We start from the raw sequence: 26993 nt of genomic DNA on the forward strand, positions 1-26993 counted from the left end.
TCCTGTCCCCAAGGGATCCACACAGGATGTGCTCCGCCACTCACTCGTGGGCAATCCAGAGTACCCCCCCCTCACGCCCCCAAGTCCTCAAGGGCACCTGTCTCAGACAATCCGCCCCCGTGGCATCCCCATTGGCCCTTTCCGGGCACCCCCCCCCAGCCGGCACTGTGCTCTTATTGGTCAAATCTGGGCTCCCCCGGCCGGCGCCGCACCTCCATTGGTCCAAAGTTGGAGCCCGGGCAGAGGGGGAAAGTTGGTCTGGTGGAGCTGGCGGGGAGGGGAGGGCGGGGTAAGAGGAGGGAGTCCGGGGCGCGGGAGACAGAGGGGCCAGAGCCAGGGACTGGACGGGACAGGGACAAGGGCAGGGGCAGGGACGCGGAGCAGGACGAGATGCTGCCTCCCGGCCCCAGCTGCCGCCTCCGCCACCGCCCCCTGCTCCTGCTCCTCCTCCTCCTGCTCCTGTTGCTGGTCCACGAGCCGCGCCCAGGGCAGGCCGTCGGGGTTGCAGGGACGCAGGGGAATAGAGGCCGGGGCCGCCCAGGGGGCCAGGCCCGGTAAGTCCGCTCTCTCCCCTGATTCGCTTCCTTTCCTTTCACTCTCAAACCCACCCCCCGGGAGATGGGGAAGATTTCAAAAGGACTGAAGTGGGTGGGTAGGGTGCCCAGGACGGGGGGGGGGGCCCATAAACTCAGGCCCCGCCCCTGCGTCCCAGGTGGTACCAGCCCAACCCCCCCGCCCCAGCCTGCAATCAGCGTCCCCCAAAACTAGTAGAAAGGGAGGAAGGAAGAAAGGGGCTAGGGAGGAACTCAGAACCCCCAGAGGTTGGACAGAGAATGCCCCTCATCCCTAGGCAGTGCCAACCCGCCCGCTCCGCCTGTAGTCGGTTTCCCCCGTGGTCCTCGAAAAAGAGGGAGGACCCAGAATCCCCAGTGTGTGCACAGGGAGCTCTCCTCTCCCCCGGGATCTAGGTGGCGGCAGCCCCTGACTGTACTCCGCGCCCCCAGCCCCATGGAGGGAGGGAGAAGGGGGGAAGGGTCTTCACCTGTCTCCCTCTACCCTTGGGCCCGGACAGCCCTCCGTTTGTCCGGCGTGGAAGCCAAGGCCCCTCCCCGGGTTTTGGTGGAGAGAGCCGTGTCTGTTCCCCCTTTAGCCCTCCCCCCTCCCCCTTCTCCCCTCGTCCCCCGCCAGATCGGCCCTCACGCTCCGCTACAAAGGGCCAGGGCTCGGGCTCCCGCCTCTGCGAATCCGCTTAGTAACCCGAGCTCAGTAGGGCCGCGGCGGGGGCGGGGCCGGGAAGGGGTTAACTGGCAGGCCCGGGGGGAGGGGGCTTCTCCAGGGATTTTTTCTCCTACGTTTCTTCTCCTTGGAGGCAGTAGGGGTCCGGGACAGGCAACCGAGGGCCCTGGCGCACTGCCCCCTACGTCGCCCCACTTTTCCATTCCCTTCCCATCCTAGGGGCCTGAGCGCCCGTGGGTCTCGCAACCCCCTCCAGGGGAGAATGGAGCGGTCTTGGAGGGGTGCGGAGGAGGGGGTGCGCCTGCGCAGGGCTGGAGATGGAAGAGGAGGAGGGACGCTGGGGGTTTGGGGGCCCCAGGAACCTGGCCCCAAGCGCGGAGCCCGGGACTCCGGGAGGGCGGCGCCACCTTGTGGAGGCAGGAGGGAGTGCGTCTGGGGGCCGCGGGGAGCTGCTGGAGGCTGGAGGCTAGGTGGTGATGTCCAGCTGACCCCGGCCCCTCCTCCCTTTGGCGCCCCTCTGCTTCCAGCCCTGCAGCTGCCTGCCGCCGCTGCTGCGCCGGGCGCTCCGCACGCCCGGGCTCGTGTCCTAGAGGTGAGTGAGTGTCCGCCAGGGCCGGAGGTTGGACGGGGCGGCCGGGGTGGCGCGAGCAGGGGCGGAGCGCTAGGGGCACCCTGCCCGAGTCCTGCCGCCGTCTCTAGGCTGGCACTGGGCGCGGGGCGGACGGAGGCTGGGTCGACGACGCTCCTAGCCTGCTCCCAGGAGCCCGGGAGGAGGGAGGCTGTAGTTCACATTGTCCCGGTCTCTCCCTTGCAGCTCCCTGTTCGCCTCGGCAGTGCCCCCCGGGGGAGCCGTGTGGAGTTCCTCCCCTGTGCCCCTGTCGGCCCGGCTGTCGGCCGGCTCGGGTTCCCCGCGCCACAGCGGCCCCCGCCCCCAGCCCCGGGCCTGTCACCCGTAGAGAGGCGTCCCTCACCTGGCAGCCGCTGACGTGAGTGCGGGCTCCCCTCCTGACCCGGGGCTGCCCCTGCCCCTGCCCGTCCCTTTCGTTTTTCACTCTTGTTGGACAATCTGTCTCATGGTGACTTTTGCTGCCCCACCATTGCCTCTTGGGAGACGCTCTCTCTCTCTTTCTGGACCTCACAGATGGGGTTCACCGATTAGGGGTGTTATCTGGGGTCTCTACTCCTTTTGCCTTTCTCCATTCTGTATTCAAGAAGCCTCATGGTGCTCGGGATCAGTGGGGGACCTGGGAGCAGAGTCCCAGCCCTTCTATTTTAACAAGTACTTAACTCCCCGGGCCTCAGTTCCCTCTTCTGTAAAATGAGCCGGTGACGCTAAATGACCTCTAACATCTTTTCCAGGCCCGGGAGCTCTGAATGTCATTGTCTTGTCTGTTTCCCCGTGGAAGGCCTGAAATCAGTACTCTTTCTTTTCCCTCTCCCCCAAGTGGTGACGTCTGCCTTCTCACCCAGCTGTCTCTTTCCACGTGTCTCTCTGATAGATGTCCCTGTCCGCTTGCTCCCATCCCTGTCTCTGTCTTCCCTGCTCATCTTTTGTCTCTGACTCGCTCTCCTCTCCCCCACCCCCCTCCAACCCTCTCCACAGCATCATTCTTGCACGACTCTGACTCAGAATCTCCCTCTATGGCTCCATGCCCGCCTTCTCTTCCCCCTGTCCCCCTCTCCCTCTCCTCTCTCTCCCCCCTTCCCACCACATGTCTCTTCCCTGTGGGTGGGCCCCTTTCTGTGAGCCCTCAGCTTTCTGTGGGTGTCTTTGCTCCCTAGATCTACATGGTTCTGTCTGTGTGTCGGGGATCTCCTCTTACTCCCTTCCCCCTTTTCCAGGCTCTGTCTCTCTCCATGGTTCTATCTGTAAGTCATCTGTGTCACGTCCCTGAGTTTGTCTCTTTTTGTCAGTCACACAGTCTTCCTGTCCTGCCCCGTGTCCCCCAGGTTTCCCCCATCTCCTCCACTCTCCCTGTGTGGGACACTTTCAGTCATCTCAGATGAAAATCTCCAGTTTGGGGCCTCTTCCCTCCCCAAGTCTCTGCGTCCCAGGCTCTCTGTCTGTGCCTTTCTCTGTCTCTGTCTCTTTGTCTTTGTCTCTCGTTCCCAGTCTCCCTTTTAATGTCTCCACAGATCTCTGGCTCCCCGTATCTGAGTCTCTCCCCATCTTTGGGTCTTTCCCCTTCTCAAGGGAAGGGCTGAGGGCGGGCTGAGGACTTGGGCATATTTGGAGCCTGGCTCTCTCTCCCTGCTCTGGCCGCCGGCCTCTGTCATCCTCGGTCTCTTTATTTTCCGAACGTCTCGTTTGTCCCGCGGCCAGGACTCCGGGCCATGCGCTTCTTCCATCGATAGCATCTCTCTCCGGGTCACTGGGTCACTCCGCCTCTCTGTGTCTCAGGCTGTCGGGGTGCCCTCCTCCTTCGGGCAGTGCCTGCAGGGGGCGCCTGTCTTAGCCACATGGGGGTGGCTGGGCGGGAGGGGAAGTTCGGGGGGTAGGTGGGGGGGCTTTTTCTTCGTTTTGCCCCAGGAGGAGCCAGGGGGCGCCCTCCGCGGCCCGGGCTAACCGGCTCCCTCCCCCCTCAGGCTGCAGGAGGCCCGGGCACTGCTGCAGCGCCGCCGACCCCGCGGGCCCGGCCACAGGGGCCTTCTGCGGCTGAGCCGCCAGCTGGAGAGAGCGGCCGCAGCTCCTGGCCGGGCCCCCGGTAAGCTGTTCGGCCCCTCCTTTCTCCTCCCCAGGGCCCGATAAGGCCGTCTGGTTCCCACGCCCTGCATTGTCCGAGGGGAAACCCCTGGGGAGCGTGAGCGCGGGTGGCGCCGGCGTCCCGGGGCTGGGGTGCCCTCTCGCGGGGTGCTGCAACCCCAAGCCTCAGGGGACCCGAGCTGGGGGTGGGTGGGGACCGGAGTCCGAGCTCCTCACGCCCTTTCTTAACTCTCTCTTTTCCCTCCCCCCAGGGCGAGAGCTGAGGGACCCTGGCGTCCGGCCCTTCTCCCAAGGTGGCTCGGTGACAGCGGGTGTGGGGGAGGGAGGTAAGGTGCGGGGCGGGGGAGGGAGAGTTTTGTCAGGGAAGACGTTGTCCAGAGCCGCTGACCCACGGGGCGGCCGGCCCAGGGAGCGGACCCCACCCCCACCCATTTAACCCTTTCCTGGTCGCCAGCGAGAGAACTCGGAGTCCGGCTCCAACTCTCCAGGGGAGAGGCGGACAGGAAAGAAAGCGGGGTCCCGAGCCGGCCCGGCTGGCTGGGCAGCGAGGGGCGTCTGGCGGAACCCCAGGCCAGACAACAAAGGGGATTGTGAAGCGGCGCCGGCGGCGCCAGGGGAAGGGTCTGGGCTGATTGCGGGACCGGGGGAAGAAAAGAGGAAGTGGGGGTGTGGGTGACGGAGAGACCCGGCGGCGCGGCCAGGAAAGCTGGGAGCCCGGCCTCGGCCTCCGGCTTGTCCAGCATTCCCCAGGGCCCTGCCCTCGGCCCCTCGTAGCCCCAGAATCTTGTCCAGCTGCGCCTCCCGAGGCCAGTCTCCTCCCTCAGCCGTAGCCCTCCCGGGCCCCACAGGGGCCCTTAGACGCCCGACTTCTCAGTCCAGCAGTGTTCCGTCTCCCCGACCTCAAATGGCCCCCCACTGTCTGCCCCCGCCGGGACTTTGCCTTCTAATGGTACTAGTCCTCTCTCCAGCTGTGGGGAGCGGCCGGGGGGGGGGGAGTTTCCAGGTGTGCGCCCCAAGGTCAGCTCTTGGATCGCATGTGAGCCCCAGGAAGCGCTTCGGGGTCCCTGGCGCCCCCACCTGTTCCCCACCCTCCCAACCACTTGTCGCAGCTGGGCCGGGCTAGGCTCGGCCTGAATTGGGGCGGGGTGGGGGGAGCGCGGGGGGCCGGGAAGGAAGGAGGAAGGGGAGGGAACGGGTTGGGAAAAGCAGAGTGTGTGAGTGGGGAGGGGGGCGGCGAGCCGGCCCGCGCTCTCCCCCGCGTCGCGTACAAACATTGGTGTTGGCACGGAGCCCGGCCCCCCGCGCCCCCGCGCGGTTGCCAAAGAGCCGGGAGGGGGTTGGCCCGGCCGGGCTGGGATGGGCCGGGCCGGGCCGGGCCGGGCCAGGCTGGGCCGGGTTGGGCGGGGGCGCGTGGGGCCGCCCCCTCCCCGGTCCGTCCCCCTCCCCTCTGTTCTCCTCCCTTCCCCTCCCTGTCCCTCCCCTCCCCTCCCCGCAGTGCGCAGCGCTCGCTGCTGTCTGGGCTTGGGCCCCTCGGGCGGGCGGCGAGGCAGCACAGTGCGCAGCTATGGCGGGCGCCCGGCAGCCCCGGCGCCTAGTGCTCCTAGTGCTGTCGCTGCTGCAGCTGCTGCCCGGCCCGGCCGCCCGGCCGCGCGAGCGGCTCCGAGTGCTCTTCACCCCGGCGGTGTGCCGCCTGCGCTGCACCGGGAACCGCTGCGTGCCCCACTGCGTGCGCGCCAACACCACGAGCGTGGAGAGCGGCGCCCCTGGCGGGGCACCGCCCGCGGGGTCAGGCTTCCGAGTCTGTGAGTGCCAGTCCGAGGACGGGGCCGGGACTGGGGGCCAGGGAGGGAGCCGGGAGCCCCTCAGAGGAGGGAGCGGGGGGCCTCCGGGGGAGCCGCGATATCCCCAGAGCAAAGGCGCGGAAGAGGGAGCCAGACACCCTTTGCCAGGGGCAGGGAGCCTCACGGGAAAGGGAGCAGGGTGCCCGCAGAGGGGGCTGGGAGCAACACAATGAAGGGGCACAAGGGAGAGAAGTCTCTCCACTTAAGGTCGGCCCGAAAAGGCAGGGGGCCTTAGGAGGACAAAAGGTGCTTCCCGGAGGAGGGTCCGGCATCCCCCAGGAGACACCGGGGAGGTAGGACGTCCCAGCTCCCCTTTGCAGGCTCTGAGGCCCGGGCCAAAGTGGGACTGCCCACCCCAGAGAGGACCTTGAAGGGGGAGTGTGGATGTGCTCCTTCCGAGAAGCGCCTGGGGGCAGGCAGGAGAGCCCTCTGGCCTGGCTCGCCCGCCTGGGACCCGGCCCCCTCAGGTGCCAGCTGGGTGACCGAAGAAGGCCTGGGTGGCGGAGTTAGGGTGGAGCGAAGACCACAGTTCCTGGGACGGGAAGGGTACTTTCCGCTGAGAGGAAATCCTCCCCTGCGTAGCTCCCCGGTCCACCTGTCCCTCTCGGTGGAGGGCAGGAGGGCGGATGGGCCAGGACTGAGCCGGGCTGGGCCCTGGACACCTGCCCTGCTCGGCCACCCTTCCTCCCCAGGCTTCGATTCCCTTGGGCGGCCGTGGCCGCGCCTGGCCGCGCCTCGGCTTGCGGAGCGAGGGGAGCGGGGAGCCTAGGTCCCCCGCCCCGAACCTCGCTCTCTACCCCCGCTTCGCGCCTCTCCCCAGCCCCTCGCTTGCCCCCGGGGGTGGCCCCCAGCCTCCGAGACTGCGGCAGCCGGCGAGGAAGGGAGCTGGGGCCCCCCGGGCGCCGGGAACAGGCCAGGCCTGGCCCCGCTCCAGACCCGGCCGGCGTGAGCTCATCTCCCGTTCGGCCCCCGCCCCTTTCCCCCGCCCCTGCCTTCCAGACCCAGCCCGGGGGGCCCCGGGGGAGCCAGGAGTTCAGGCCCATGATGCCAGCTCTCGTGCCAGGGGCTGAACCCTGAGACGGTGCCAGAATGCCCTGGCCTCTTGCCTGGGGAGGCAGGCGCGGTGGCTGCTGGAAGGGCCGGGCCTGACCTCACCGAGACCCCGGCATCTTCAGCCCCCCGCCCCTCCTCTCCTCCTCCTCCCAAAGGGGCGGGAGGAATTGGCACTACCCCCGAGGAGCGCCCCGCCCATGGCGTGGGCCTGGCCCGTGGGAGCGGGTCTTCGCTGGCGCCAAGAACAACGGGGAAGAATTTCCACCGGCCCCCTCCCGCCCCGCGCCCGCCTCTCCCCCTTCCTTCCCCTCTGGGACCCCAGTTTACGGCACCAACACCAACTCTGATCCCCGGGAATGAAATCCCTGCCTGTCCACCTCTTGCCCAGAGAAGCCCTCACTTCCCTTCGCCCTCTTCCCAGTGAGATTCTGTCCCCTTCCTCCTCCCCCCCCCCCCCAACCAAACTCAGTCCTAGCGCCTCCTCCACTCCCGGAGACCCAGGACCCCAGCGTTCCGCCCCCACTCCGGGCTTGGCTGGCCCCCGCCCGGCCCCACCCCACAGCTGTCTCCAGCTGTTGCCGCTGGCGGCTTCGGGGGCTCCCGTGGGGGAAGAGGCCGGCGGGAGAGAAAGGGGAGAGAGGAGGATTCAGGGCAGGACCCGCCTCTGGTCCCCGGAGCTGCAAACAGCTGCCCACAGCTGGGCCCTGCTGGGCATGGGGCTCCGAAAAGGAAGGGGCCGAGGCGGAAGCGCCAGTTTTTTGGGGGGATAGGTTTGCACCCCTCAAGGCCCCCATGCTGAGCCAGGGGAATGTGGAGCCGCCCTCCTTGCCTCCACCGCCTTTGTTTACCCGTCCTCACCACTGGCGGCACCGTGCCCAGATGTCCCTGCGTGCGGGAGCTGGGCCCGATGTCCCATCTGGGGACCACGCGTTCTCCCTCCCGGGGTGCAGCTGGCGGGGAGAGCTCAGCCGCGGAGTGGGGTGGGGGAGGAGCGGCTGGCGGAAGAGGACATTTGGAGTGTGTGTGTGGTGGTGGGGACTGTGGAAGGGGCGCTCGGCTTCTTCCAAGGGATGGAGGACGGGCTGCTCTGGCTCCTTGAGGAGCAGAGGAAAGAACTGGGCGAGAGGAAAAAGCCGGGGTTTTGGACAAAAGGATGGGAGAACCGAGAAGAGGCTGGGGAGGGGGCACAGATTTCGGGCAGAGGGAGGCGGGGGAGGGGCGGGCGCGTGACCCGCCCCCGCCCCTTCCATCCTCCCCTAGTCTTGTGTCCACTCTTGTGCCATAACGGAGGGGTGTGCGTGAAGAAGGACCGCTGCCTTTGCCCCCCGGACTTCGCGGGCAAGTACTGCCAGCTGCCTGCCTCTCGCACGCGTCACGAGGCGCCTCCGCCTCCCCCACCTGGGGTCACCAAGTCGGTGTACACGCTGCCCCTGGCCAACCACCGGGAGGAAGAGGATGGTGAGGGCAGGGGAGAGAACACACCCACACAATAGGCGCCCTTCTGGGTCTGGGCAGCCGGCGGGAAGTGACGGGGCTCTGGGGGTGGGGGGGCAGTGGTGGAAGAAGGCCTGCGTCCTCCCCTGGAGCTCCCGGCAGCGGGTGTAGTCTTGGCCACTGTTCTGGGCCCGAGTTGCCCTTGCTGTGGGGCCGCACAAAAGGCACCTAAGGCATGATGGCATGGGGAAAAGAGTGCGTTGGGACTTTGGTCTCAGTTTCCTTATCTGTAAGGTGATGGGCTTGGACCCCATGATTTCCAAAGTCTCTTCTAGCTCTACTGCTCTCTTCCCAGCTTTCCCTTGTGTATTTTAAGATCCGATTAATGCATTTGGGAGCCCTCTTCCCAGTCCACTGGCCTCAGTTTCCCCACCTGTGAAATTTCTTAAAATTTCTTATGGACAGAATGTGTCCGTCCATACTCCCTGGTGGGTCCCCAAGAGCTGCTCTCCCCGAAGGCCCTTAGGTTTTTCCCATGGGACCTCCACCCCCACCCCCCCCCCCGCCCCGGGCTGGGTCACCGCCTCGTCTTGGCTCTGCGTGGGCTCACTCTACTCTGACACGCCTCCCCACCCCAGGCGTGGCGTCCCTGGTGAGCGTCCACGTGGAACACCCTCAGGAGGCTTCGGTCATCATCCACCAAGTGGAGCGCGTGAGCGGCCCAGGGCCCAGCCCGGGCCCCGAAGACTCTAGAGCAACGGGCCAAAGCCAGGCCCGGGCCTCGGGGGCGCCTTCGGACCGCGCCGCCTTGTACACGGTGCTGGCCCAGAGCAGCCCCCGGGGTGAGGAGGAGGAAGGAGGCGGGTACACCGACGCCTCGGGCTTCGGCTACTGCTTCCGCCAACTGCGCGAGGGCGAGGTGAGCTGCGGGCCGGGCCCGGGGAGGCCCGAGAAGGCGCCCGGCAGCGCCGAGCCCCTCCCTTTGTTCTTTGCAGTGCGCCTCCCCGCTGCCCGGGCTGCGAACTCAGGAGGTCTGCTGTCGTGGGGCTGGCGTGGCCTGGGGCGTTCACGACTGCCAGCCCTGCTCCGAGCACCTAAGTAAGAAGGGAACTGGCCCGGCCCCTCGGGGCCCCCTCCCCCCCCCGCCCCCTGCCGGAAGGCGCCAGTGCCCACCCCCTCTCCCACCTAGCCGGGCCTTCGCCCTCCGGGCGGGCGGTGTCCCGCAGAAAGTTCTTCTCGTCCCCTCCAGGCTGAGGGAGGGCCGGTCGCAGCAAGCCCTGCCCCCTCCCGACTTTCTCCGGCCCCGGGCCGGACTCCAGCTAGCTCTCTCCCGTTTCCGCAGGCAGCGTAGGCCGGGTGGGCTCCTCGGACGCAGCGTGCCCCACGGGCTTTGAAAGAATCAACGGCTCCTGCGTTGGTGAGGGGGTACTCAAGCGGGGGTGGGGTGGGGGGGCTAAAGAGTCCGGGAACGGGGGGCGCTCGCTGGGGCTCCACCAGACCGCCAGCCCCCATTCCCCCCTCCCCCCTCCTAGACGTGGATGAGTGTTCCGAGCCAGGGCGCTGCCAGCACGGGGAGTGCGCGAACACTCGCGGCGGCTACACGTGCGTGTGTCCCGATGGCTACCTGCTCGATTCTTCGCGGAGCAGCTGCATCTGTGAGAGCCCACCTTGGCTTCCTCCGCTCCGCCCTCCGGGAGCCGCCCCCCCAACCCCCAACCCTCAGCTCCGCCCCGCTCCTTTCCCGAAGCCCACCCTGCCCTTCTCACCCGCCCCAGTTCAGCTCCAAGCCCAGCCCTCGGATGCCCCTGGAACCGAGATCCTCCACTCCTCCAAAGCCTTGCCTCCGAGCCCCGCCCCCATTCCGAAACCCTGCCTCCGATTCACGCCAGCCGCTCCCTCCCCCCCCCATCCCACCTCTCCCCGCTCGCCTCCCTCTTCCCAAAGTTGGCCCTCTGACCCCGGACTCTGGCCGCCCGCTCTTCTCTAGCCCAGCATGTGATCTCAGAAGCAAAGGGCCCTTGCTTCCGGGTACTCAGGGCTGGAGGCTGTTCGCTGCCCATCCTGCGCAATATCACCAAACAAATCTGCTGCTGTAGTCGGGTGGGCAAGGCCTGGGGCCATAGCTGCCAGCTGTGCCCGCCTTTTGGCTCAGGTGGGCTCCGGGATTCCCCTTAACCTGGTCTCTGTCCTCATTCTACGTCCTGACCTCTCTCCACCGACTATTACCTCAGCCTCCAGCATCCTCCAGATCCTCCACTGTTTTATTCTGACTTCAATGCCCACATCCTGAGGGATGCCCTAACCTGTACAGTCACAATCCAGCCCCCAGGTCACCCAAGTCTCCGTCCTGGCTAGCTCTGCTGCCCAGTTCCCTTCCCATCTCACAGACTGGACCCTCACAACGGTATTGGAGCCTTTTTACCCAGGAACACCTCCCCAGGACCCATGCTCCTGCGCATCTTTGTGCCTGGGGCCCCCACACCCAACTGCCAGTCTGCCCTCATATACCCCAGATCGATACCTCTACAAGTCCTGCTGTTTCTGTCTCCTTATCTTACTGACCTTCACCTCTCTCTGTCTCTCTCTCTGTGTCTCTGTCTCTGTCTCTTTTCCCTTCCCTGACCTACTCCCTCTACCATTTTCCATCTCTCCTACAGAGGGTTTCAGAGAGATATGTCCAGCAGGCCCTGGCTATCATTACTCAGCCTCTGACCTCAGATACAACACTCGGCCCTTGGGCCCGGAACCTCCCCGAGTACCCATCAGTCAGCCCCGGGTGCCTCCACCTGTCAGCTCAGCACCCCCAGTCTGGGCTCCTACAGGTAAGCTCTGAGTCTTTGAACCTCTCCATCCACCTTCAAGTAAGTGATAGGCAAAAATGGAGGATTGTAGGTAGCAATGCTGGGAAATGAGAAGAAGGCATGGATGGCATCTAGCACCACTATCCCCCTCGTGCTATAATCTTGATCTGACCCTTCACCTATTTCCCTGGACAGTTGTCTGGAGCTATCCACCTACTTCTCGACCAGAGCCCAGACCCAGACCCCGGCCCCAGCCCCAGCCTAGGCCCGAGGAACCCCTGCCCACTGTCCCCATTCAACCAATCCCTGAAGTTCCTGAAAGAGGTAAGGAGCCACAGATGATGGGTGAACTGGAATGAGAACTCTACGTGGAGAAGGGACAGAAGGAGAAGAGATTCTGGGAGTCTAAAAAAGCCTTGAGGGGAGAGGGAATGAGAAGCTCATTTAATGGGGTACTGGGAACCAGAGCTAAGGCAAAATGCTGATTCTTGGCCTGTCCACCAGGCCCAGGGGCAGGAGGCGTGTGTCAGCGGAATCCCCAGATCTGCGGTCCGGGGCGCTGTATCCCCCGCCAGGGTGGTTACACGTGTGTGTGTGACTCGGGTTTCTGGCTCAGCACCCATGGCACACACTGCATCGGTGAGCCTGGGGACTACCGTGGCAGGATGGGGGACCCTGGAGGGAGGAGGGCCCATCGCTTCTGACCTCTCTGACTTTACCTCCCCTCCCTGTCCACTTCTCCGGGACAGATGTAGATGAGTGCCGCCAGATACCCAGACCCTGTGTCCATGGGCGCTGTGAGAATTCAGCAGGCAGCTACCGCTGTATCTGTGCCCCTGGTTTCTATGCCAATCCACAGGGCACTGAATGTCAGGGTGAGTTTTTGTCCTTTCTTTCTCCAGTATCGGACAGGATAAACACTTTGACCTTTCCAACTGCTCTGACCAACTCTGGGGTGTAGGGGGGAGCAGTAGATGTAGGATACCCCCAAAGGCCAAAGCTGGGCCTGAGATGGAAGTTGGAATTGTTAGCCCCCGCCCACTTCTGCTGCCTGGCTCTACTCCCATCCTTCTGCCTGCAGATATAGATGAATGCGTCCAGCAGCCCTGCACCAATGGGCGTTGTGAGAACACTCCGGGCAGCTACCTGTGCGTTTGTCCGGCTGGGTACAAGGCTGCGCCCAATGGAGCTGGCTGCCAAGGTGAGGCGGGGGAGGAAGCAGCCACAGCTGGACAAAGGAAATGGGGGAGGGACACCGAGGGCTAAGAGGAAATGGAGCGAGGGGATACACAGGATGGCACAGGATGGACAGTTGTGAGTCAGGGGGACATTGGGTTTGAGGGACAAAGTAGAGGACTGAGAGTGGTCTTTGAAGCATCTTGGGGAGGCTCTGCGGTCAAAGTCAGGTCGAGTTCTCAGGCTGGCCGAGGGATCCCACAGGTTCCTGGAGGGCAGAAAGGCTTCCTGAGGCGTCCACGTGGATCAGTGCTGAAGTGAGTTCTGTCTCCCTTCTCAGACATCAACGAATGTGCCCAGAGCCCGGGGCCCTGTGGCTGGGGCCACTGCGAAAATCTGCCTGGCTCTTACCGCTGTTCCTGTCCCCCTGGCTTCCAAGGCCCCGAGTGTGAAGACATAGATGAGTGTGCCCGGGACCCCCCTCCCTGTGGGCCTGGCCGCTGCGACAACACAGCTGGAAGCTACCACTGTGCCTGCCCCGCCGGATACCGTTCCCATGGGCCCGGAGCACCATGTGTTGGTATGATCCTCACTGCCCCTTCTGCTCACGGGTACTGTCCCCCACGCCTTTCTCTCCTATTATGTGGAGGGCTCATAGACTTAAGAGCTAGGAGGGAACTTAGCAGGTATCATTTGACAGATGAGGAAACTGAGTCTTATCTAGATCACGTGACCTGCCAGAATCACAGAGCTGGCGTCAAAACCCAGGTCCCGGTTCTGACTCCAAAGCCGGCACTCTACCCAGTGCTCCACGTTGTCCCATTTCTTCCCCGGCCCATCTCCTGACATTCCTTTTACTGGGCCAGCCTAGGAAAAGCACATAAGCCCCCTCCCATTTCTCAGCCTTGGTTCCTCCATCTAAAAAATGGGACCATAATGGACTTGGAAACTCTAAGAGTCATTTCTGTTCTGAACTTCTGCTGAGAAGGAGACTGTGAAAGGGTTCTCAGACACTTGCTAGCTGTGTAATACTGGACAAGTCCCTTCAGATGTCTGAGCCTCAGTTTCCCTATATGTAAAACAGATAAAGCCTTATGATGTGGTAAGAGTAAAGCTTTCAAAACTATTCAAGCTATTATTGTAAGGGGCTTCCCTGTAAGGTCACATAGTAAATATGGAGGCTGGGATCGGAAACCACATTTCTTGGCTCCAAGCCCAGTCTCTTCATTACCATTACACTGGTAACGGTAATATTACTATCTGTAACATGGTGGGGGGAGGGGAGGGAGAGGAGCAAATTGTACTCAATATTGCCCCTTCAATGGAGTGGGGGATGGAGCATGTTTCAGGCAAATTACTGAAGTGGAGGCTGGCGTCTTACTGGGGATCCTGGCCTCTAACCCCTTGTTCAGCTCCTGGCCCTCGGTGTGACTCTAGGGAGAATTCTTTGCCTGGCTGAGCCTCAGTTTCCCCGTCTGTAAAATGAGACGGGTTCTCTGGATGCTCTAAGAGGTCATTCTATCCCGAGGGAGGGAAGGGGGCGGTGGCCAACCTCAGGAAGACCCTGCAGGGTCTGTGTGCCTGTGAGGGGGGGTCTCTAGGCTGTTTCATCTCCCGCAGACGTGGATGAGTGCCAGCGAAGTCCCTGCAGCTACGGGCGCTGCGAGAACGTGGACGGCTCCTACCTGTGTACCTGCCCCACTGGCTTCCGGCTCAACGCCGCCAGCCAGGCTTGCGAGGGTGAGGGGGCGGGGCTTAAAAGAAGGGGCGGGCTTTGGGCGTCCCAAGGGCGGGCCTCATGCCCAGCCTTGGCTCCTTCTTCCCCCCCAGATATTGATGAATGTGAAAATCACGTGGCTTGCCCAGGGCAGGAATGTGTCAACTCCCCGGGGTCCTTCCAGTGCCGGGCTTGCCCCGCCGGACACCGACTGCTCCAGGGTCGCTGCGCCGGTGAGACTGGCGGCCCGGGCTTTTCTCACTCCCAGCCCACGCAGCTGGCTCCAGACACTCGTGCTGCTGACTTAGGGCCCCAGACACCTCCTCCTCCCGCGGCCCATCCCTCTGACTGGGAGGACCTGAGCAGCACCCCCCACAGCCTGTGACTGCACCCCAGACCTTCAGTTCTGGGGGGCCCACGGGAAAGCCCTGGAACATCTGCCCTGCCCCCTCCCCATTGTGATCTGGAGCCAGGCCTTCTGAGCTCTGACCCAGAGAGCCAAGACGTCCCTCCAGTTTCTCCCACGAGCAGATTCCGGAGCATCATCCCTCCCCTGCATCCCGGGCCCTCCGTCCCTCTGCCCGAGGCCCATCTCTCCCGATCCGGAAGCCCAGCCCCCGACGGACCCCAGACTCCTTCACTCCCTCAGTTTGCTCTTTAGGTCTTCCCCCGCCCCCCTCCGGGCTGGGAGCCTCACGTCCTGGCGTTGCTTGTTTTCAGACGTGGACGAGTGCAGCTCGGGCGCCCCCTGCGGACCCCATGGACACTGCACCAACACGGACGGCTCCTTCCGCTGCAGTTGTGAGCCTGGCTACCGGCTCCCACTGGGCGGGCGACCCGGTCCTTGTGCAGGTGGGCAGGGGCACGGGGGTGCGTGGCGGCCCCGCAAGGCCCGGCCTTCCCGGCCCTCACCTTTAGCCTCTCCCTGCTCCCTTCCCAGATGTGAACGAGTGCCTGGAGGGAGACTTCTGCTTTCCCCACGGGGAGTGTCTCAACACTGACGGCTCCTTCGCTTGCACGTGTGCCCCGGGCTACCAGACAGGGCCCCGCGGATCCTCCTGCATCGGTAGGCGGGCCCTAGAACGGAGGGAGCCTTGGAGGGACCCAGCCTGGAGCCCCGCGGGAGGAATTCAGAATGTGGGGCATCCTAGACAGCGAGGGGTCCCAGCGAGGGGTCCCAGCGGGCGGGCAGGACCGAGGTCTGGGACGCGTCCGTGCTCGAAGGGATCGGTGGAGAACTTAGATGGCCTAAGGGAGGGGGGCGGGGCAGCCCATCCTTGCGCTTCCTTTCTCCCGCTGTCCCCAGACGTGGACGAGTGCCGAGACGAGAGCCTGTGTCAGGGAGGCCTCTGCACCAACACGGACGGCTCCTTTGAGTGCGCCTGCCCTCCGGGATACCGAGCCAGTGCCGACCTGACTTCCTGCCTCGGTGATTGCCCGGCCGACCCCTCCCCCCAAGGCTGGGTCCTTACGGCTCCCAGGGACTGACCCAGCCGGGGCTGTGTTGTGTCCCGCAGATGTGGACGAGTGCCGGGAAGGAGGCTCGGCCCTGTGCGGGACTCAGCGCTGCGAGAACTCCCCAGGCTCCTATCGCTGCGTCCGGGACTGTGACCCGGGCTACTTCGCAGGTCCCGAAGGCAACTGTGATGGTGAGAAAGCCCGCCGAGCCGCGGGCAGCTTGAACACCCCTTTGTGCCCGGGAGAGCCCGTCTCCTCCTCCCCCGCCCAGGGCTGGGGCTGGGGGAAAACTGGGACGGAGCGGTCGCGCCTCCCCGGGTCCCCCGGGCTCAGGCCGGGTTCGATCTTGGAGAGGTACAGCAGACTCACAAGAAGGGCCGAGGGGCAGTGACCCCCTTGTGTGGTCCGCGGTCCCCCTGCTGGCCACGAGGGGGCGTGCCGACGCTCGTTCCTGTGCCTTCTCTTGTCTACTTTTTTCTTTCCTTCCAGATGTGGACGAGTGCCGAGAATACGGGCCCGTGCTGTGTGGGACCCAGCGCTGTGAGAACACCCCGGGCTCCTACCGCTGTGTCCCAGTGTGCGAGGCGGGCTACCAGCCCACGGCCAGCGGCGGCTGCCAGGGTAATGCCCGCTTGTAGCGTGAGTGAATGAGACTGGGGGGCCCAACATCCGGGGGACTTCGGGCTCTTGCTCCCTGAGACTGTGTCCCTCTGTGTAAGATGGTGAAGGGAAAGAAAGCCCCTTGTAGTGCTGACTCCCCGGGCGGGCGGGGAGCAATGGCGGGGCAAAGTTCCTTGCTGGGCAGGGGAGGAAATAAGCAATTAGACAGCGCCTGCTGTATGCCAGCAACTATTATTATCCCATCTTCCAGCTGAGGAAATAGGCAAAGGTTAAACCTACGGCTTCCCCGCTAGAGAGTGCCTGAGTTCGAATTTGAACTCTTGTCCCCCTGACTCTTCTGCTGGGTTCAAGTCCTGGCTCAGCCGCTCATCATCTGAATTTGAGCAGGTTGCTTGGTCACTCTCAGTTTCCTCATCTGTAATGTGGGACAATTGTGCCAGATGACAGAGGTCAATTCAATTCATCAAACACTTTTTAAGCACCTACTGTATATCTGCTCGGATGCTGGGGTTATAAAGACATAAATGAAACTTCCCCCCCTCCCCCAATTCTGGGGAATTACCGACTGACTGAGTCCCGTAGGCCAAGTTCCTTTATGTTCCAGACTAGCTCTGGTCTCAGAATCTCCCCCAACATCGCCCCCCACACGTTGTTTCTCTCTGCCTCCCCCGGAATAAGAATATGCAGAGAAAACAAAATCGCCGCTTTTTGTGCTTAGAGAAACATGAGGGGGATATGGAAATAAATGGAAATAATCAAGGACTCTGGCAGAGTCGCAGGAGATAAGATAAATCCTCACAAACTATCAGCATTCCCTTACAGCAAAAACCAACAAAATCCAGCAGGAAGAACGAGGGAGAGAAATGCCATTCAAAATTATTACAGGCTCTGAGATACATGAGCGTGCGTCCCCGAGAACATCTGGGAACTGTATGTGTGCATGCGTGTGTATGTGTGTACACACACACACACAGAGATACACACATCCATATATGCACATATGTATTACAAAGTATTCTTTGGTGAAATAGATATACCTAAGTAACTGGAGGCGGACTGATTGTTCAGGGGGAAGTCAGGCCAATAGAATAAAAATGACAGGGAGAAGGAAGGGGGTCTGTCAGCACCAGATCTCAAACTATGCTATAAAGTAATTATTCAAATGATTTGATGTTAGTAAATCATTTTTCGGTCTTGCCGACTCTCTGGGACCCCTTTTGGAGTTTTCTTGGCAGAGATACTGGAATGGTTGGCCACTTCCTTCTCCGGCTCATTTTACAGATGAGGAAACTGAGGCAAACAGGGTGAAGTGACTTGCCCAAGGTCACACAGCTAGGAAGTGTCTGAGGCCATCTTTGAATTCATGAAGATGAGATTTCCTTATTCCAAGCCAGTGTCATAACTATTGCTGTTCCAAATAATTTGGTGCTGGGCTAAAAGGAAAAAAAACAAGAGGTCTAGGGCAGCTCAGTGGTGTAGTGGATAGAGCACTAGCCTTGAATTCAGGAGGACCCGAGTTCAAATCTGACCTCAGACACTTAACACTTCCTGGCTGTGTGACCCTGGGCAAGTCACTTAATCCCAATTGCCTCAGCAAAAAAACCAAAAACAAACAAACAAACAACAACAACAAAAAAAAACCCAAGAGGTCTACACCTACTCCAGCCCTCTCCCTACTGTAGGCCCACAATCCCAATCCTCTGGCTCCCAGGGGCCTTTCCTAGTAAGGTTTTCCAATGGTCTTATATGAATCCCACACTTTAGTCCTGGATTTTCACCTGTCCTAGAGAATTCTGTGGGGTTTAGTAGGTTTAGAGCCTGGAGGGACCTTAATGAGGTTCTTAAGACAAATCCCCTCATTTCACAGCTGAAGTGAGTCACAGAAATTAAGTGATATATGACACACGTGGAATCTAGACCTGGCTCTTCCTTACCCCAAGTCCAGTGTTCCATGCACTATAGCACCCACTGCCACGAGGGTGCTGGTACTTCATGGGGCTGTGTTATAGCCCCCAGTACCACAAGGGTGCTGGTGCCACATGGATGCTGTGCCATGTGGGTGAGCCCTTTCTCTCCAGGGACTAGGACTCTGGGAGGGGGTAGGAATCCATGTAAAATTGCTGATTTCATTGCAGATGTGGATGAATGTCGGAACCGAACCTTCTGTGGGGCCCATGCCATGTGCCAGAATTTGCCAGGTTCTTTCCAGTGTCTCTGTGACCAGGGCTATGAAGGAGCCAGGGATGGGCGCCACTGTGTGGGTATGATGGGGGCTGCTGGGGGGAGGGGGTCATAGGGGATGCGGACACTGGTGGGCGTAAGAGAGACAGACTTGCCTTTCCTACTCTCGGCAGATGTGAATGAGTGTGAGACCCTCCAAGGTGTGTGTGGGGCCGCGCTGTGTGAGAATGTGGAGGGCTCCTTCCTCTGCGTTTGCCCCACCAGCCCTGATGAATTCGACCCTATGACTGGACGCTGTGTTCCGCCAAGACCCCCTGCCAGTGAGTGCCGTCGATCTCTCTGTTTAACTGATGGCTGCAGCAGGCCTGTGGGCCATTAAACCATTGCAAAGGTTTCTGGGCTGTTGCCTAGGCCTCTTGCTCAGTCATTTTTCAGTCATATCCGGCTCCTTCTGTCCCCATTTCGGGTTTCCTTGGCAAAGACACGAGTGGTTTGCCATTTCCTTTTCCAGCTCATTTTACAGATGGGGAAAGAAACCGGGGCAAACAGGATGAAGTGACTTGCCCAGGGTCACACAGCTAATGAGTGTCTGATGCTAGATTTGAATTCAGAAAATGAGTCCTCCTGATTCCAGACCAAGCATTCTAGCCACTCAGTGGCCTAGATGTTGCTTAGAATTTTAAACAAGTAAAATAAAAATTCAGCATTCAGCCTTGAGGACAAAGGGAAGCTAGCTGTGACCGCTGTCCCCTTGGACCCTTTCTGTCTCTAAAATGAGAGGTTTGGAGCACGGGGCCACCAGCCTAAAAATCCTCGGTTGCCTAACTTATCACAGAACAGTCATACGACTGGTCCAGCTCCACAGACATTTTGATGCGCTCCTGATTATGGCTAGCAGGCCATTAGTTATAAAAGGTCCGGCTGAGGCTCAGGTCTGATCCACTAATGTTCCCGCTTGTTGGTGGATGTGGTTTTAGGGACACTGGGACTATTTTTGTTCTGGGGCCTCCATGAGAACCTCCCATTTTCTCCATTCTCAGGGTCGAATCCTCAGTTGCCCTCGAGCCCTGGGCTCCCTGCCCGTCCACCACCTCCACCAGCTCCTCCTCGGCGGCCCACGGCACCCAGGCCGGGCCCTGGCCCTGGGGCTAGCAGCGGACGAAGGGAGTGTTACTATGACACCGGGGCCCCCGATGCCTGTGACAACATCTTGGCAAGGAACGTCACCTGGCGGGAATGCTGCTGTACTGTGGGCGAGGGCTGGGGCAACGGCTGCCGCATCCAGCAGTGTCCAGGCCCTGAGACAGGTGCTGGGGTTGGGGGTGGGGATGAAGAGGCCAGACTCTGTCCCCTGTGGGGAGATGGGAGATAGGAGAAAGGTACTTTGAGATGGGGAGGGGGTAGGGAGAGATGGGGAGGAAAGAGAGAATGTGAGGAGAGAGAGAAAAAGAGAGACAAGGAGGAAGGGAGAGGGATGAGGAAAAGAGGGGGAGAAAGAGCAAAAACAAAGAAAGCAAGAGAGAGAGAGAGAGAAAGGAAAGACAGAGAGAGAGAAAAAAGAAAGAGGCAGGAAGGGAGAAGGATGAAAAAGAGAGAGGGATGAGAGAGAAAGAAAGAGAGAGAGAGACAGAAAGAGGAGAGAGACAAGAGAGAGACAGAGAGAGGAGGGAGGAAAGAAGGGAGAGGAATCAGAGAGACAAAAACAGAAATAGAGAGAAAGAGAGACACAAAGAGGACTCCTGAGTCCCCATAAGCCCTGGGTTCGAGCCCCACCTCAATAAGTCACTAACACACCACTCTCTTTGCCCAGCGGAATACCAGTCTCTGTGCCCACATGGCCGGGGTTACCTGTCCCCACCGGGAGACCCCAGCGTCCGGAGAGGTGAGCCTTTTGGCAGCGTGGAAGGGGTTGATGGCCCATGGGCTAGCCTATCCCCCTCCGGCACCCCCACTCCTTGCTCTCCAAGGGGGCAGGTCACTGCTCATCCCTAAACTGAAAAGGAAGCCTGAGCTGACTTCTGGGATGGAGCGTGGGAGCTGCCCCTGCCCTGATTTGGGGCTTCTCCCCGGGCCCCCCATCCCAGCTTGCGGCTCCTCCTTGTCCGAGCTGTGTCTGCCCGGATTCTTCCTCAGGGTCTGGGATCATGCTCCCCCTGGGCGGTTGGGGGGGGCTGAGTGACCTCTCTCTCACAGACGTGGATGAGTGCCTGCTGTTCGGGGACCAGGTGTGCAAGAGCGGGGTGTGTGTGAACACGGCCCCCGGCTACTCCTGCTATTGCAGCAACGGCTACTACTACCACACACAGAGGCTGGAGTGCATAGGTAACACCCCCTCCCAGGTCCGCCCCCTGCTCCTTCCTAGCTGAAGAAGGAATCCTTGTGGGCCGGCGCAGGGGACTCTGGGAGTGGTTTAACGCCCCCCCCCCAAGTCCCATTTCCATTCCTTCTCATGAACAAGGAAGGTGGTAAAGTGGGAAATCAGAGGTCGGATCCCCCCGTTGGGAAGTCTCCCATCAGTCCTTTCTGCTCTGGCGCAGGGGGTGCGCTGGGGGGAGGGAGAGGAGGCGCTTGGGCCCCCTCCTCATCCCCCTTGTCTCCCCAGACAATGACGAGTGTGCGGATGAAGAGGAGGCGTGTGAGGGCGGCCAGTGTGTGAACACCGTGGGCTCCTATCACTGCACCTGCGTCCCTCCGCTGGTGCTCGATGGCTCCCGGCGGCGCTGTGTGACCAACGACAGTCAGAGTCTGGGTAACCTGAGACCCCTGTTCCCCGGGCCTGGAGGGAGGACCGGCTTTTCTGTCTGGGGACTGGAGGCTGTGCCCCCTGGAGTCCTCCGGTTCCCCTGGCCCTCCGGGGTTCGAGGGAGCCAGGCCTTGGGGGTGAGGTCAATCTGGGAGATTCAGAGGGCCAGGAAGAAGAGGATCATGGAGCCAGAGTGGGCCTGGGAGGTGGAGAGAAGAGAGGAGGAGCAGGAGACAGCTTTCCAGGGAACTGAAGGGGCTTAGGGGGCATCAGGCAGGAGACAGAGCGCCGGGCAAATCCTTCCTTCCCTCCCTCTGCCCCCCATCCAGACGACAACCTGGCCGTGTGCTGGCAGGAGGTGGGCCCGGACCTGGTATGTAGTCGCCCCCGACTGGACCGCCAGGCCACCTACACCGAGTGCTGCTGCCTTTATGGGGAGGCCTGGAGCATGGACTGTGCCCTGTGCCCGGCCCGAGACTCAGGTACCGCCTCCTCCCCCGCCCCGGGGCGCTGGGGCACCTCCCCGGCCCCCACAAAGCCAGGGCCAGGAGAAGCCAGGTGGCTGGGGCTGTGGGTACCACCTGCCCCCCTGGTGGCCGTGCCTGGAATTACAGTCGGGGCTCCTCCGGCAATCCCAGCATCAGAGGAGGAGGCTGAGTCAGATCCTAGATCTAGAACTCGAGAGCCTTAGAGATCCCCTCAGTACCAGGTGAGGGTCCGAGAAGGGAGGCCACTGTCCACGACTGTCATGTCGGTCTTAAGCGGCAGAGCCAGTTTTGAACCTAGGTCAATATTATTCTAAACTAGTATTAGTAATGACTATCATAACAAAGTGTTATATATGTAAACGTAACAAAATAGCATATTATACAGTGCATTATAATATTTATAACATGGTGATATTATAATTAGTATTAACCATAGGTGTTATGTCACATATGCGATATATGTCACACATATTAATACAATTAATATAGTTCATAATATTGATATTCAATTTTGATATTTTAGGTTATTGTTTATTTATTATACCATGTTTATTTGAATGTTTATTATTTAATCATTCATTCTTAGCTGTTCGGTTGTTCGCGGCTCTGTCTTTGTGACCCCATTTAGGGTATCCTTGGGAGAGACACCAGGAAGGGGTTGCCATTTCTTTCTCCAGCTCATTTTACAGATGGGGAAACTGAGGCAAATAGGACGAAGTGACTTGCCCAGGACCACACAGCTAGGAAGTGTCTGAGGCCATATTTGAACTCAGGAAGATCCTTCTTCCTGAATCCAGAGCTGATATTCTATCTACTGCACCACCTAACTGCCCATAAATAATTAGCAATCATGCTCAACAGCATTATTAATTATGAATACGCTGTTATATCACAATGTCACAACGTATTTCTCTAGTTAATGCTGTCGATCGTTAATATTCCTGAAGATGGCATTAGTTATGTTAATATTATATATTATATTATTGTATTAATTATCATTCATGATATTACCTGAATTCCGACCTGGGACGCCTGGGCTGCGCATCGCGCTAGAGTTCCCGTTTCGTCAGCATTACTAGAGTTCCCCCACAACAAACCTGCGAGACAGAACCCGGTTCTCCCCATTTTCACGGGTGAATGAACGCAAGAGCAGAGGGGGGGAGTGATCGCCGCAGGGCCCCCAGAGAGAGAGCCCACGATGTAGTCGCCGGAGCCAGCCTCCAAGGCAGGGCCACTGGAGAGCTCCCGTTTTATTCCCGGTACCTCCTGGCCAGGTGACCCTGGCAAGTCATTCCAGCCCTCAGTGCCTAAGGTCAAGTTGGTTGTGGGCCTAAGGTGAAGAGTGCGGCAGGTCTGCATTGGCTGAGGGAGGGTCACCTCACCAGGGAGCTGGTCACCCAGACCGCTGCAATCACCAGCTGGCCCCCAAAGAAGGAGCCCATGGCTGATAACGTATTGGAGGCGAGATTTGAACTGGGTCTTCTGATTCCAGAATCCGTGTGCCTGCTGTAATCCCACCTAGTTCACAAGATCAGAGGAGGAAGAGGAGGTCTTAGACATCTAATCTGATGCTCCCATTTTATAGATGTGAACACTGAGGCCAGGAGGGATGTCTACATTTAATCAGAGACAGAATTGTTCATTCTATGCAGTGGCTTTTGGGGAGAAGAAGGATGGGGATAGAGAAAAACAAAAGACAAGAAACTTTTTTTTTTTAAAGTCAGGGGGAGTTACAGCTGGGCCTTGCACTCAGCCTCCTAGACTCGCAGCTCCTTTGCAGGTTCCTGACAGACAGAAGAGGCTGAGGGCTGATCTGGGCTCTTGGGCCTCCTTTTTCTCCTCCAGATGACTTTGAGGCGCTCTGCAACGTGCTTCGCCCACCGGCCTATGGGCCAGCCCGCCCGGGAGGCTTTGGCGTCCCCTATGAATATGGACCAGACTTTGGACCAGGCTATGGAGGTCTCCCCTATGGACCAGAGCTGTACCCACCCCCACCCCCACCAGTCCCTGGGCTGGGCTATGACCCCTACCCACCTCCTCCGGGTGCCCTGCCCTTCCCTGGCCCAGGTAGTCCCTATGGCCCCCCACCCTTCGAGGTGCCTGACTTTGACTCGGTGGCTGCCGGGGCCTATGGGGAGCCCGAGGGCCGCCCGCCTCTGGATTCCACTGCCCGTTGGCGCTATCGGCCCCGGGACACGGGGGGCTCTTTCCCAGAGCCCGAGGAGGAAGAGGAAGAGGAAGCCAGAGCCCCCTATGCTGGTGAGCATGCTCAGGGGCTCGGGGTGCTGAAGGCCCACTCTGGGCTTCCCTCTGGAGGAAGGGCCTCCTTCCACTCCTGCCCCCCCCCCCAGCTCCTCCCCACCTTCTAGAAACCCATCCCCCAGCATCCTCCTCATCTGGTGTCTGTTGCAATCTCTGCTGTCTTGGCCACATCTGCTTCCCACTCCCTTTTATTGGCCTGCGCCAAAGGGGCAGCTCAGATTTAAAAGGGCTGTGATGCGAAGGATGGCCTGACCTTGCCACCCGCCTCCCCAAGACCCTCAGCCAAGATCAGTTGGCCACAGGATCCATCCCCGCGGGGGAAGTCTGCCCCGGCTGGCTGATCCTGCTCCAGGGCGCTCAAGGTCACCGTGGCGGGACCTGCCCATGTTGTACAGAAGTTCTGCTGGGGCCTGTCCGTTAGTGGCTAAGCCCTGGTCAGGCGATTCCGCCCCACTCCTCCCACATGGTTGCCTGATGCCCGAAGCCAGGCCCGTTCCTGTCCACGTCCCACAGGGTCACTGGCTCCTGGGTGGTGGGGGAGGACCTATGGCGCCATGATGTTTATCCCCCTCAGCCAGGCGCTATGAGCCCTTCGAGGGGCTGCAGGCTGAAGAGTGTGGCATTTTGGACGGCTGTAACAACGGGCGCTGCATCCGGGTCCCCGAGGGCTACACCTGTGACTGTTTTGATGGCTATCGACTGGATATGACCCGCATGGCCTGCGTGGGTGAGCTTGGGACTTGGAGAAAGGAGGGCAGGAGAAAATGGGCAGAGCATCAGAGCTGCTGTCCCTCCCCAACCCAGAGATCCTCAAGGAGGCAAAGTGTGGAGTGCCCGGACTCCTGGTCTGAAAGGGAACAAAGGGTCTGGGGGTCTGGGTGCCCTTCCCCCAGGACCACGAAGTCTGGATCCCTTAGGGAGGGGGGCCCGACCCCTGGTCTGTAAGAGAAAAAAGGGCCTGGACTCCTGGGTCCCCGTTCTTTTATGAGGATTCCCGAGTGTCTGGTTCCCCATCCAGCTTGTCTGTCCCCCCGCAGATATCAATGAGTGTGAGGAGGCAGAGGACCGGAACTCGCTGTGCGTCAATGGCCGTTGTCTCAACTCCGACGGCTCATTCCGCTGCCTCTGCCGGGCTGGCTACATACCGTCACATCAGCCTCACCGCTGTGTCCCTGCCCGCCCCCAAGCCTGAGCCGGGTCAGCCCCCCACCACGGACCAGGCTGAACCAGAGAAGGGATCGTGGAAGGCCCTTGGGCCCGGCCCCCGAGAACCTGCTTCCAGCAGGGGCTGGACTGGCCAATGCGGCCCCAGACCAGCCCCATCTACTGTACCCACCCCCCCCTGCCACACTCTGCACACGCGTGTCCCATCCCGCACACATGCTTTGCTCACAATTCTGCTCAGATGCACGGGACACATGACTGGATGGAGAGATGGGCAAAGGGACAGACAGATACCACTCCAGACACACGCCCTCCACCTTGGCCCAGAGCCTATGGCGATCCTACTCCCCCTAAGGGAACACTAAGGCCCAGAGGCCTGGTCCTGGCTTATTCCCTCCCCTCCCTTTCCCTGACAGCCCCCCTCAATTTTTTTCAATAAATTTCCTTTTTCTACTTGTTGTCTTATGGTTGTTGCCCAAGTTCAGTTCAGAGGAAGAGAATTTGTGACCCTGGGCTTGGAAACCCCATGACCCTTTTGGCTAGGAGAGGGCCCCCCATGGCCTTGTTACCCACTTCACCTTCTTGGGGCGCTTCTGGATGGCTCTGGGTGACTCTTGGAAACCATTTCCCTGCCAGAGGATGGGTCGTTACTCAACTTATTCCTAATCAACACCTTTTGGGGGATCATCATCATCACCTTAGTTAAGGCAACAAAATAGTTTGTCTGGAATAAAGAATATGCTATGGGGATGGGAAGGGAGAGTAATGAAAAATAGGGTTGAGCCAGAAGTGAAGGGCCAACAATGTCAAATGGAGGAGTTTATCTTGGAGAGAATAGGGAGCCATGGATGGTTTGGCCAATATCTGGAGGCCATATGCAGGATGGATTGGGAAGGGGAGGGGCTGAAGGCAAGGATTTTTGTAATGTTCCATGTAAGAAATAAATGAGGGCCTGAACCAAGATGAAGAATGGATGATGATTCATCAATGTGAACCTGTGTGAGTGAAAAAATTAGCGATACCCTGAACAGAAATTTATGGGATGAAGGACAGTGTGTGTGTGTGTGTGTGTGTGTGTGTGTGTGTGTGTGTGTGTGTGCATGTACACAATGCTATGATTGAGATAACTAGCAGAAAACCAGGTGAAAATGTGAACCTGGTACTTAGAAGAAAGAGAAGAAGATTGAAATTTGTAGAGGGTTTTTTTAGAAAAAATAAGTTGATTGGTTCTTGCACTTGAAGATCAACATGACATCACTATGTGGGGGTCAAGTAAGTGAAAGTGGCTGATCAGACCAAAGTGAGCTCAGAAGGCTCTGCCACAGGTCAAGTACAGGTCTGTGTGAACCTTTGGAGTGAAATCTGTTCATCTCTACTCTTTGCTCATAGAGCACAGCACCATTATTGACGCCATGGTGGGTGATAGGGTGCCAGTATCTCCCATGTCTCACAATCAATCCCAAAGTTCTTCAAAGAGACCTTGGGAGTGTCCTTGTAGCTCTCCTCCTGATCTCCATGTGAGCATCTGCCTCACATAAGTTCTCTGTAAAAAGTCTTTTAGGCAAACATACGTTTAACATTCAAACAATATAGCCAGCCTTTTGAAGCTGTGCACTCTCCAGTACAATTTTTTTTTTTTTTTCAATTTAATAATATTTTATTTTTTCCAATTATATGTAAAGATAATTTTCAACATTTATTTATTTTTTTTTATTATATATATATATATATTTTTTATAATATTATCCCTTGTATTCATTTTTCCAATTTACCCCCCCTCCCTCTATTCCCTCCCCCCGACGACAGGCAATACCATACATTTTACATGTGTTACAATATAGTCTAGATACAATACATGTGTGCGAATATCACTTTCTTGTTGCACAATAAACATTAGAATCCGAAGGTACATGTAACCTGGGCAGACAGATATTAGTGCTAACAATTTACATTCCCCTCCCAGTGTTTCTTCTCTGGGTGCAGCTACCTCTGTCCATCATTGATCAACTGGAAGTGAGTTGGATCTTCTTTATGTTGAAGATTTCCACTTCCATCAGAATACATCCTCATACAGTATTGTTGTTGAAGTGTACAGTGATCTTCTGGTTCTGCTC

At 59.6% G+C, this 26993-nt stretch overlaps 1 protein-coding gene across 2 annotated transcripts; it reads left to right on the forward strand.

Annotated features, from left to right (window-relative positions):
* Positions 1 to 375: 375 nt before the first annotated feature.
* On the forward strand, positions 376 to 25332 carry LTBP4 (latent transforming growth factor beta binding protein 4). 2 transcript variants are annotated; one of them, XM_074277538.1, is made up of 34 exons: positions 376 to 554; positions 1764 to 1828; positions 2051 to 2222; positions 3823 to 3941; positions 4192 to 4266; positions 8095 to 8292; positions 8907 to 9187; positions 9264 to 9366; positions 9611 to 9685; positions 9801 to 9923; positions 10256 to 10420; positions 10926 to 11090; positions 11265 to 11393; positions 11574 to 11708; positions 11819 to 11944; positions 12151 to 12270; positions 12586 to 12825; positions 13866 to 13985; positions 14076 to 14195; positions 14683 to 14814; positions 14903 to 15028; positions 15269 to 15391; positions 15480 to 15611; positions 15910 to 16041; positions 18177 to 18302; positions 18396 to 18542; positions 19263 to 19529; positions 20033 to 20104; positions 20416 to 20544; positions 20825 to 20971; positions 21295 to 21447; positions 23299 to 23712; positions 24290 to 24442; positions 24753 to 25332. In XM_074277538.1, exons 1-34 carry the CDS (start codon positions 391 to 393, stop codon positions 24905 to 24907), a joined length of 5103 nt encoding a protein of 1700 aa, XP_074133639.1. In that variant the 5' UTR covers positions 376 to 390; the 3' UTR covers positions 24908 to 25332. The 2 variants fall into 2 exon arrangements, with proteins under 2 accessions (XP_074133639.1, XP_074133640.1); XM_074277539.1 differs by lacking the exons at positions 376 to 554; positions 1764 to 1828; positions 2051 to 2222; positions 3823 to 3941; positions 4192 to 4266 and adding an exon at positions 5430 to 5742.
* Positions 25333 to 26993: the final 1661 nt, after the last annotated feature.

The sequence above is a fragment of the Sminthopsis crassicaudata genome, chromosome X, assembly GCF_048593235.1.
Source record: "Sminthopsis crassicaudata isolate SCR6 chromosome X, ASM4859323v1, whole genome shotgun sequence".
NCBI lineage: Eukaryota > Metazoa > Chordata > Mammalia > Dasyuromorphia > Dasyuridae > Sminthopsis > Sminthopsis crassicaudata.

Coding starts and splice junctions, on each gene's coding strand:
- LTBP4 (XM_074277538.1), top strand. CDS start 391: ATGCTGCCTCCCGGCCCCAGCTGCCGCCTCCGCCACCGCCCCCTGCTC. Junction 18,543..19,262: donor TCCGCCAAGACCCCCTGCCA/GTGAGTGCCGTC, acceptor CTCCATTCTCAG/GGTCGAATCCTCAGTTGCCC. Junction 23,713..24,289: donor AGCCAGAGCCCCCTATGCTG/GTGAGCATGCTC, acceptor TATCCCCCTCAG/CCAGGCGCTATGAGCCCTTC.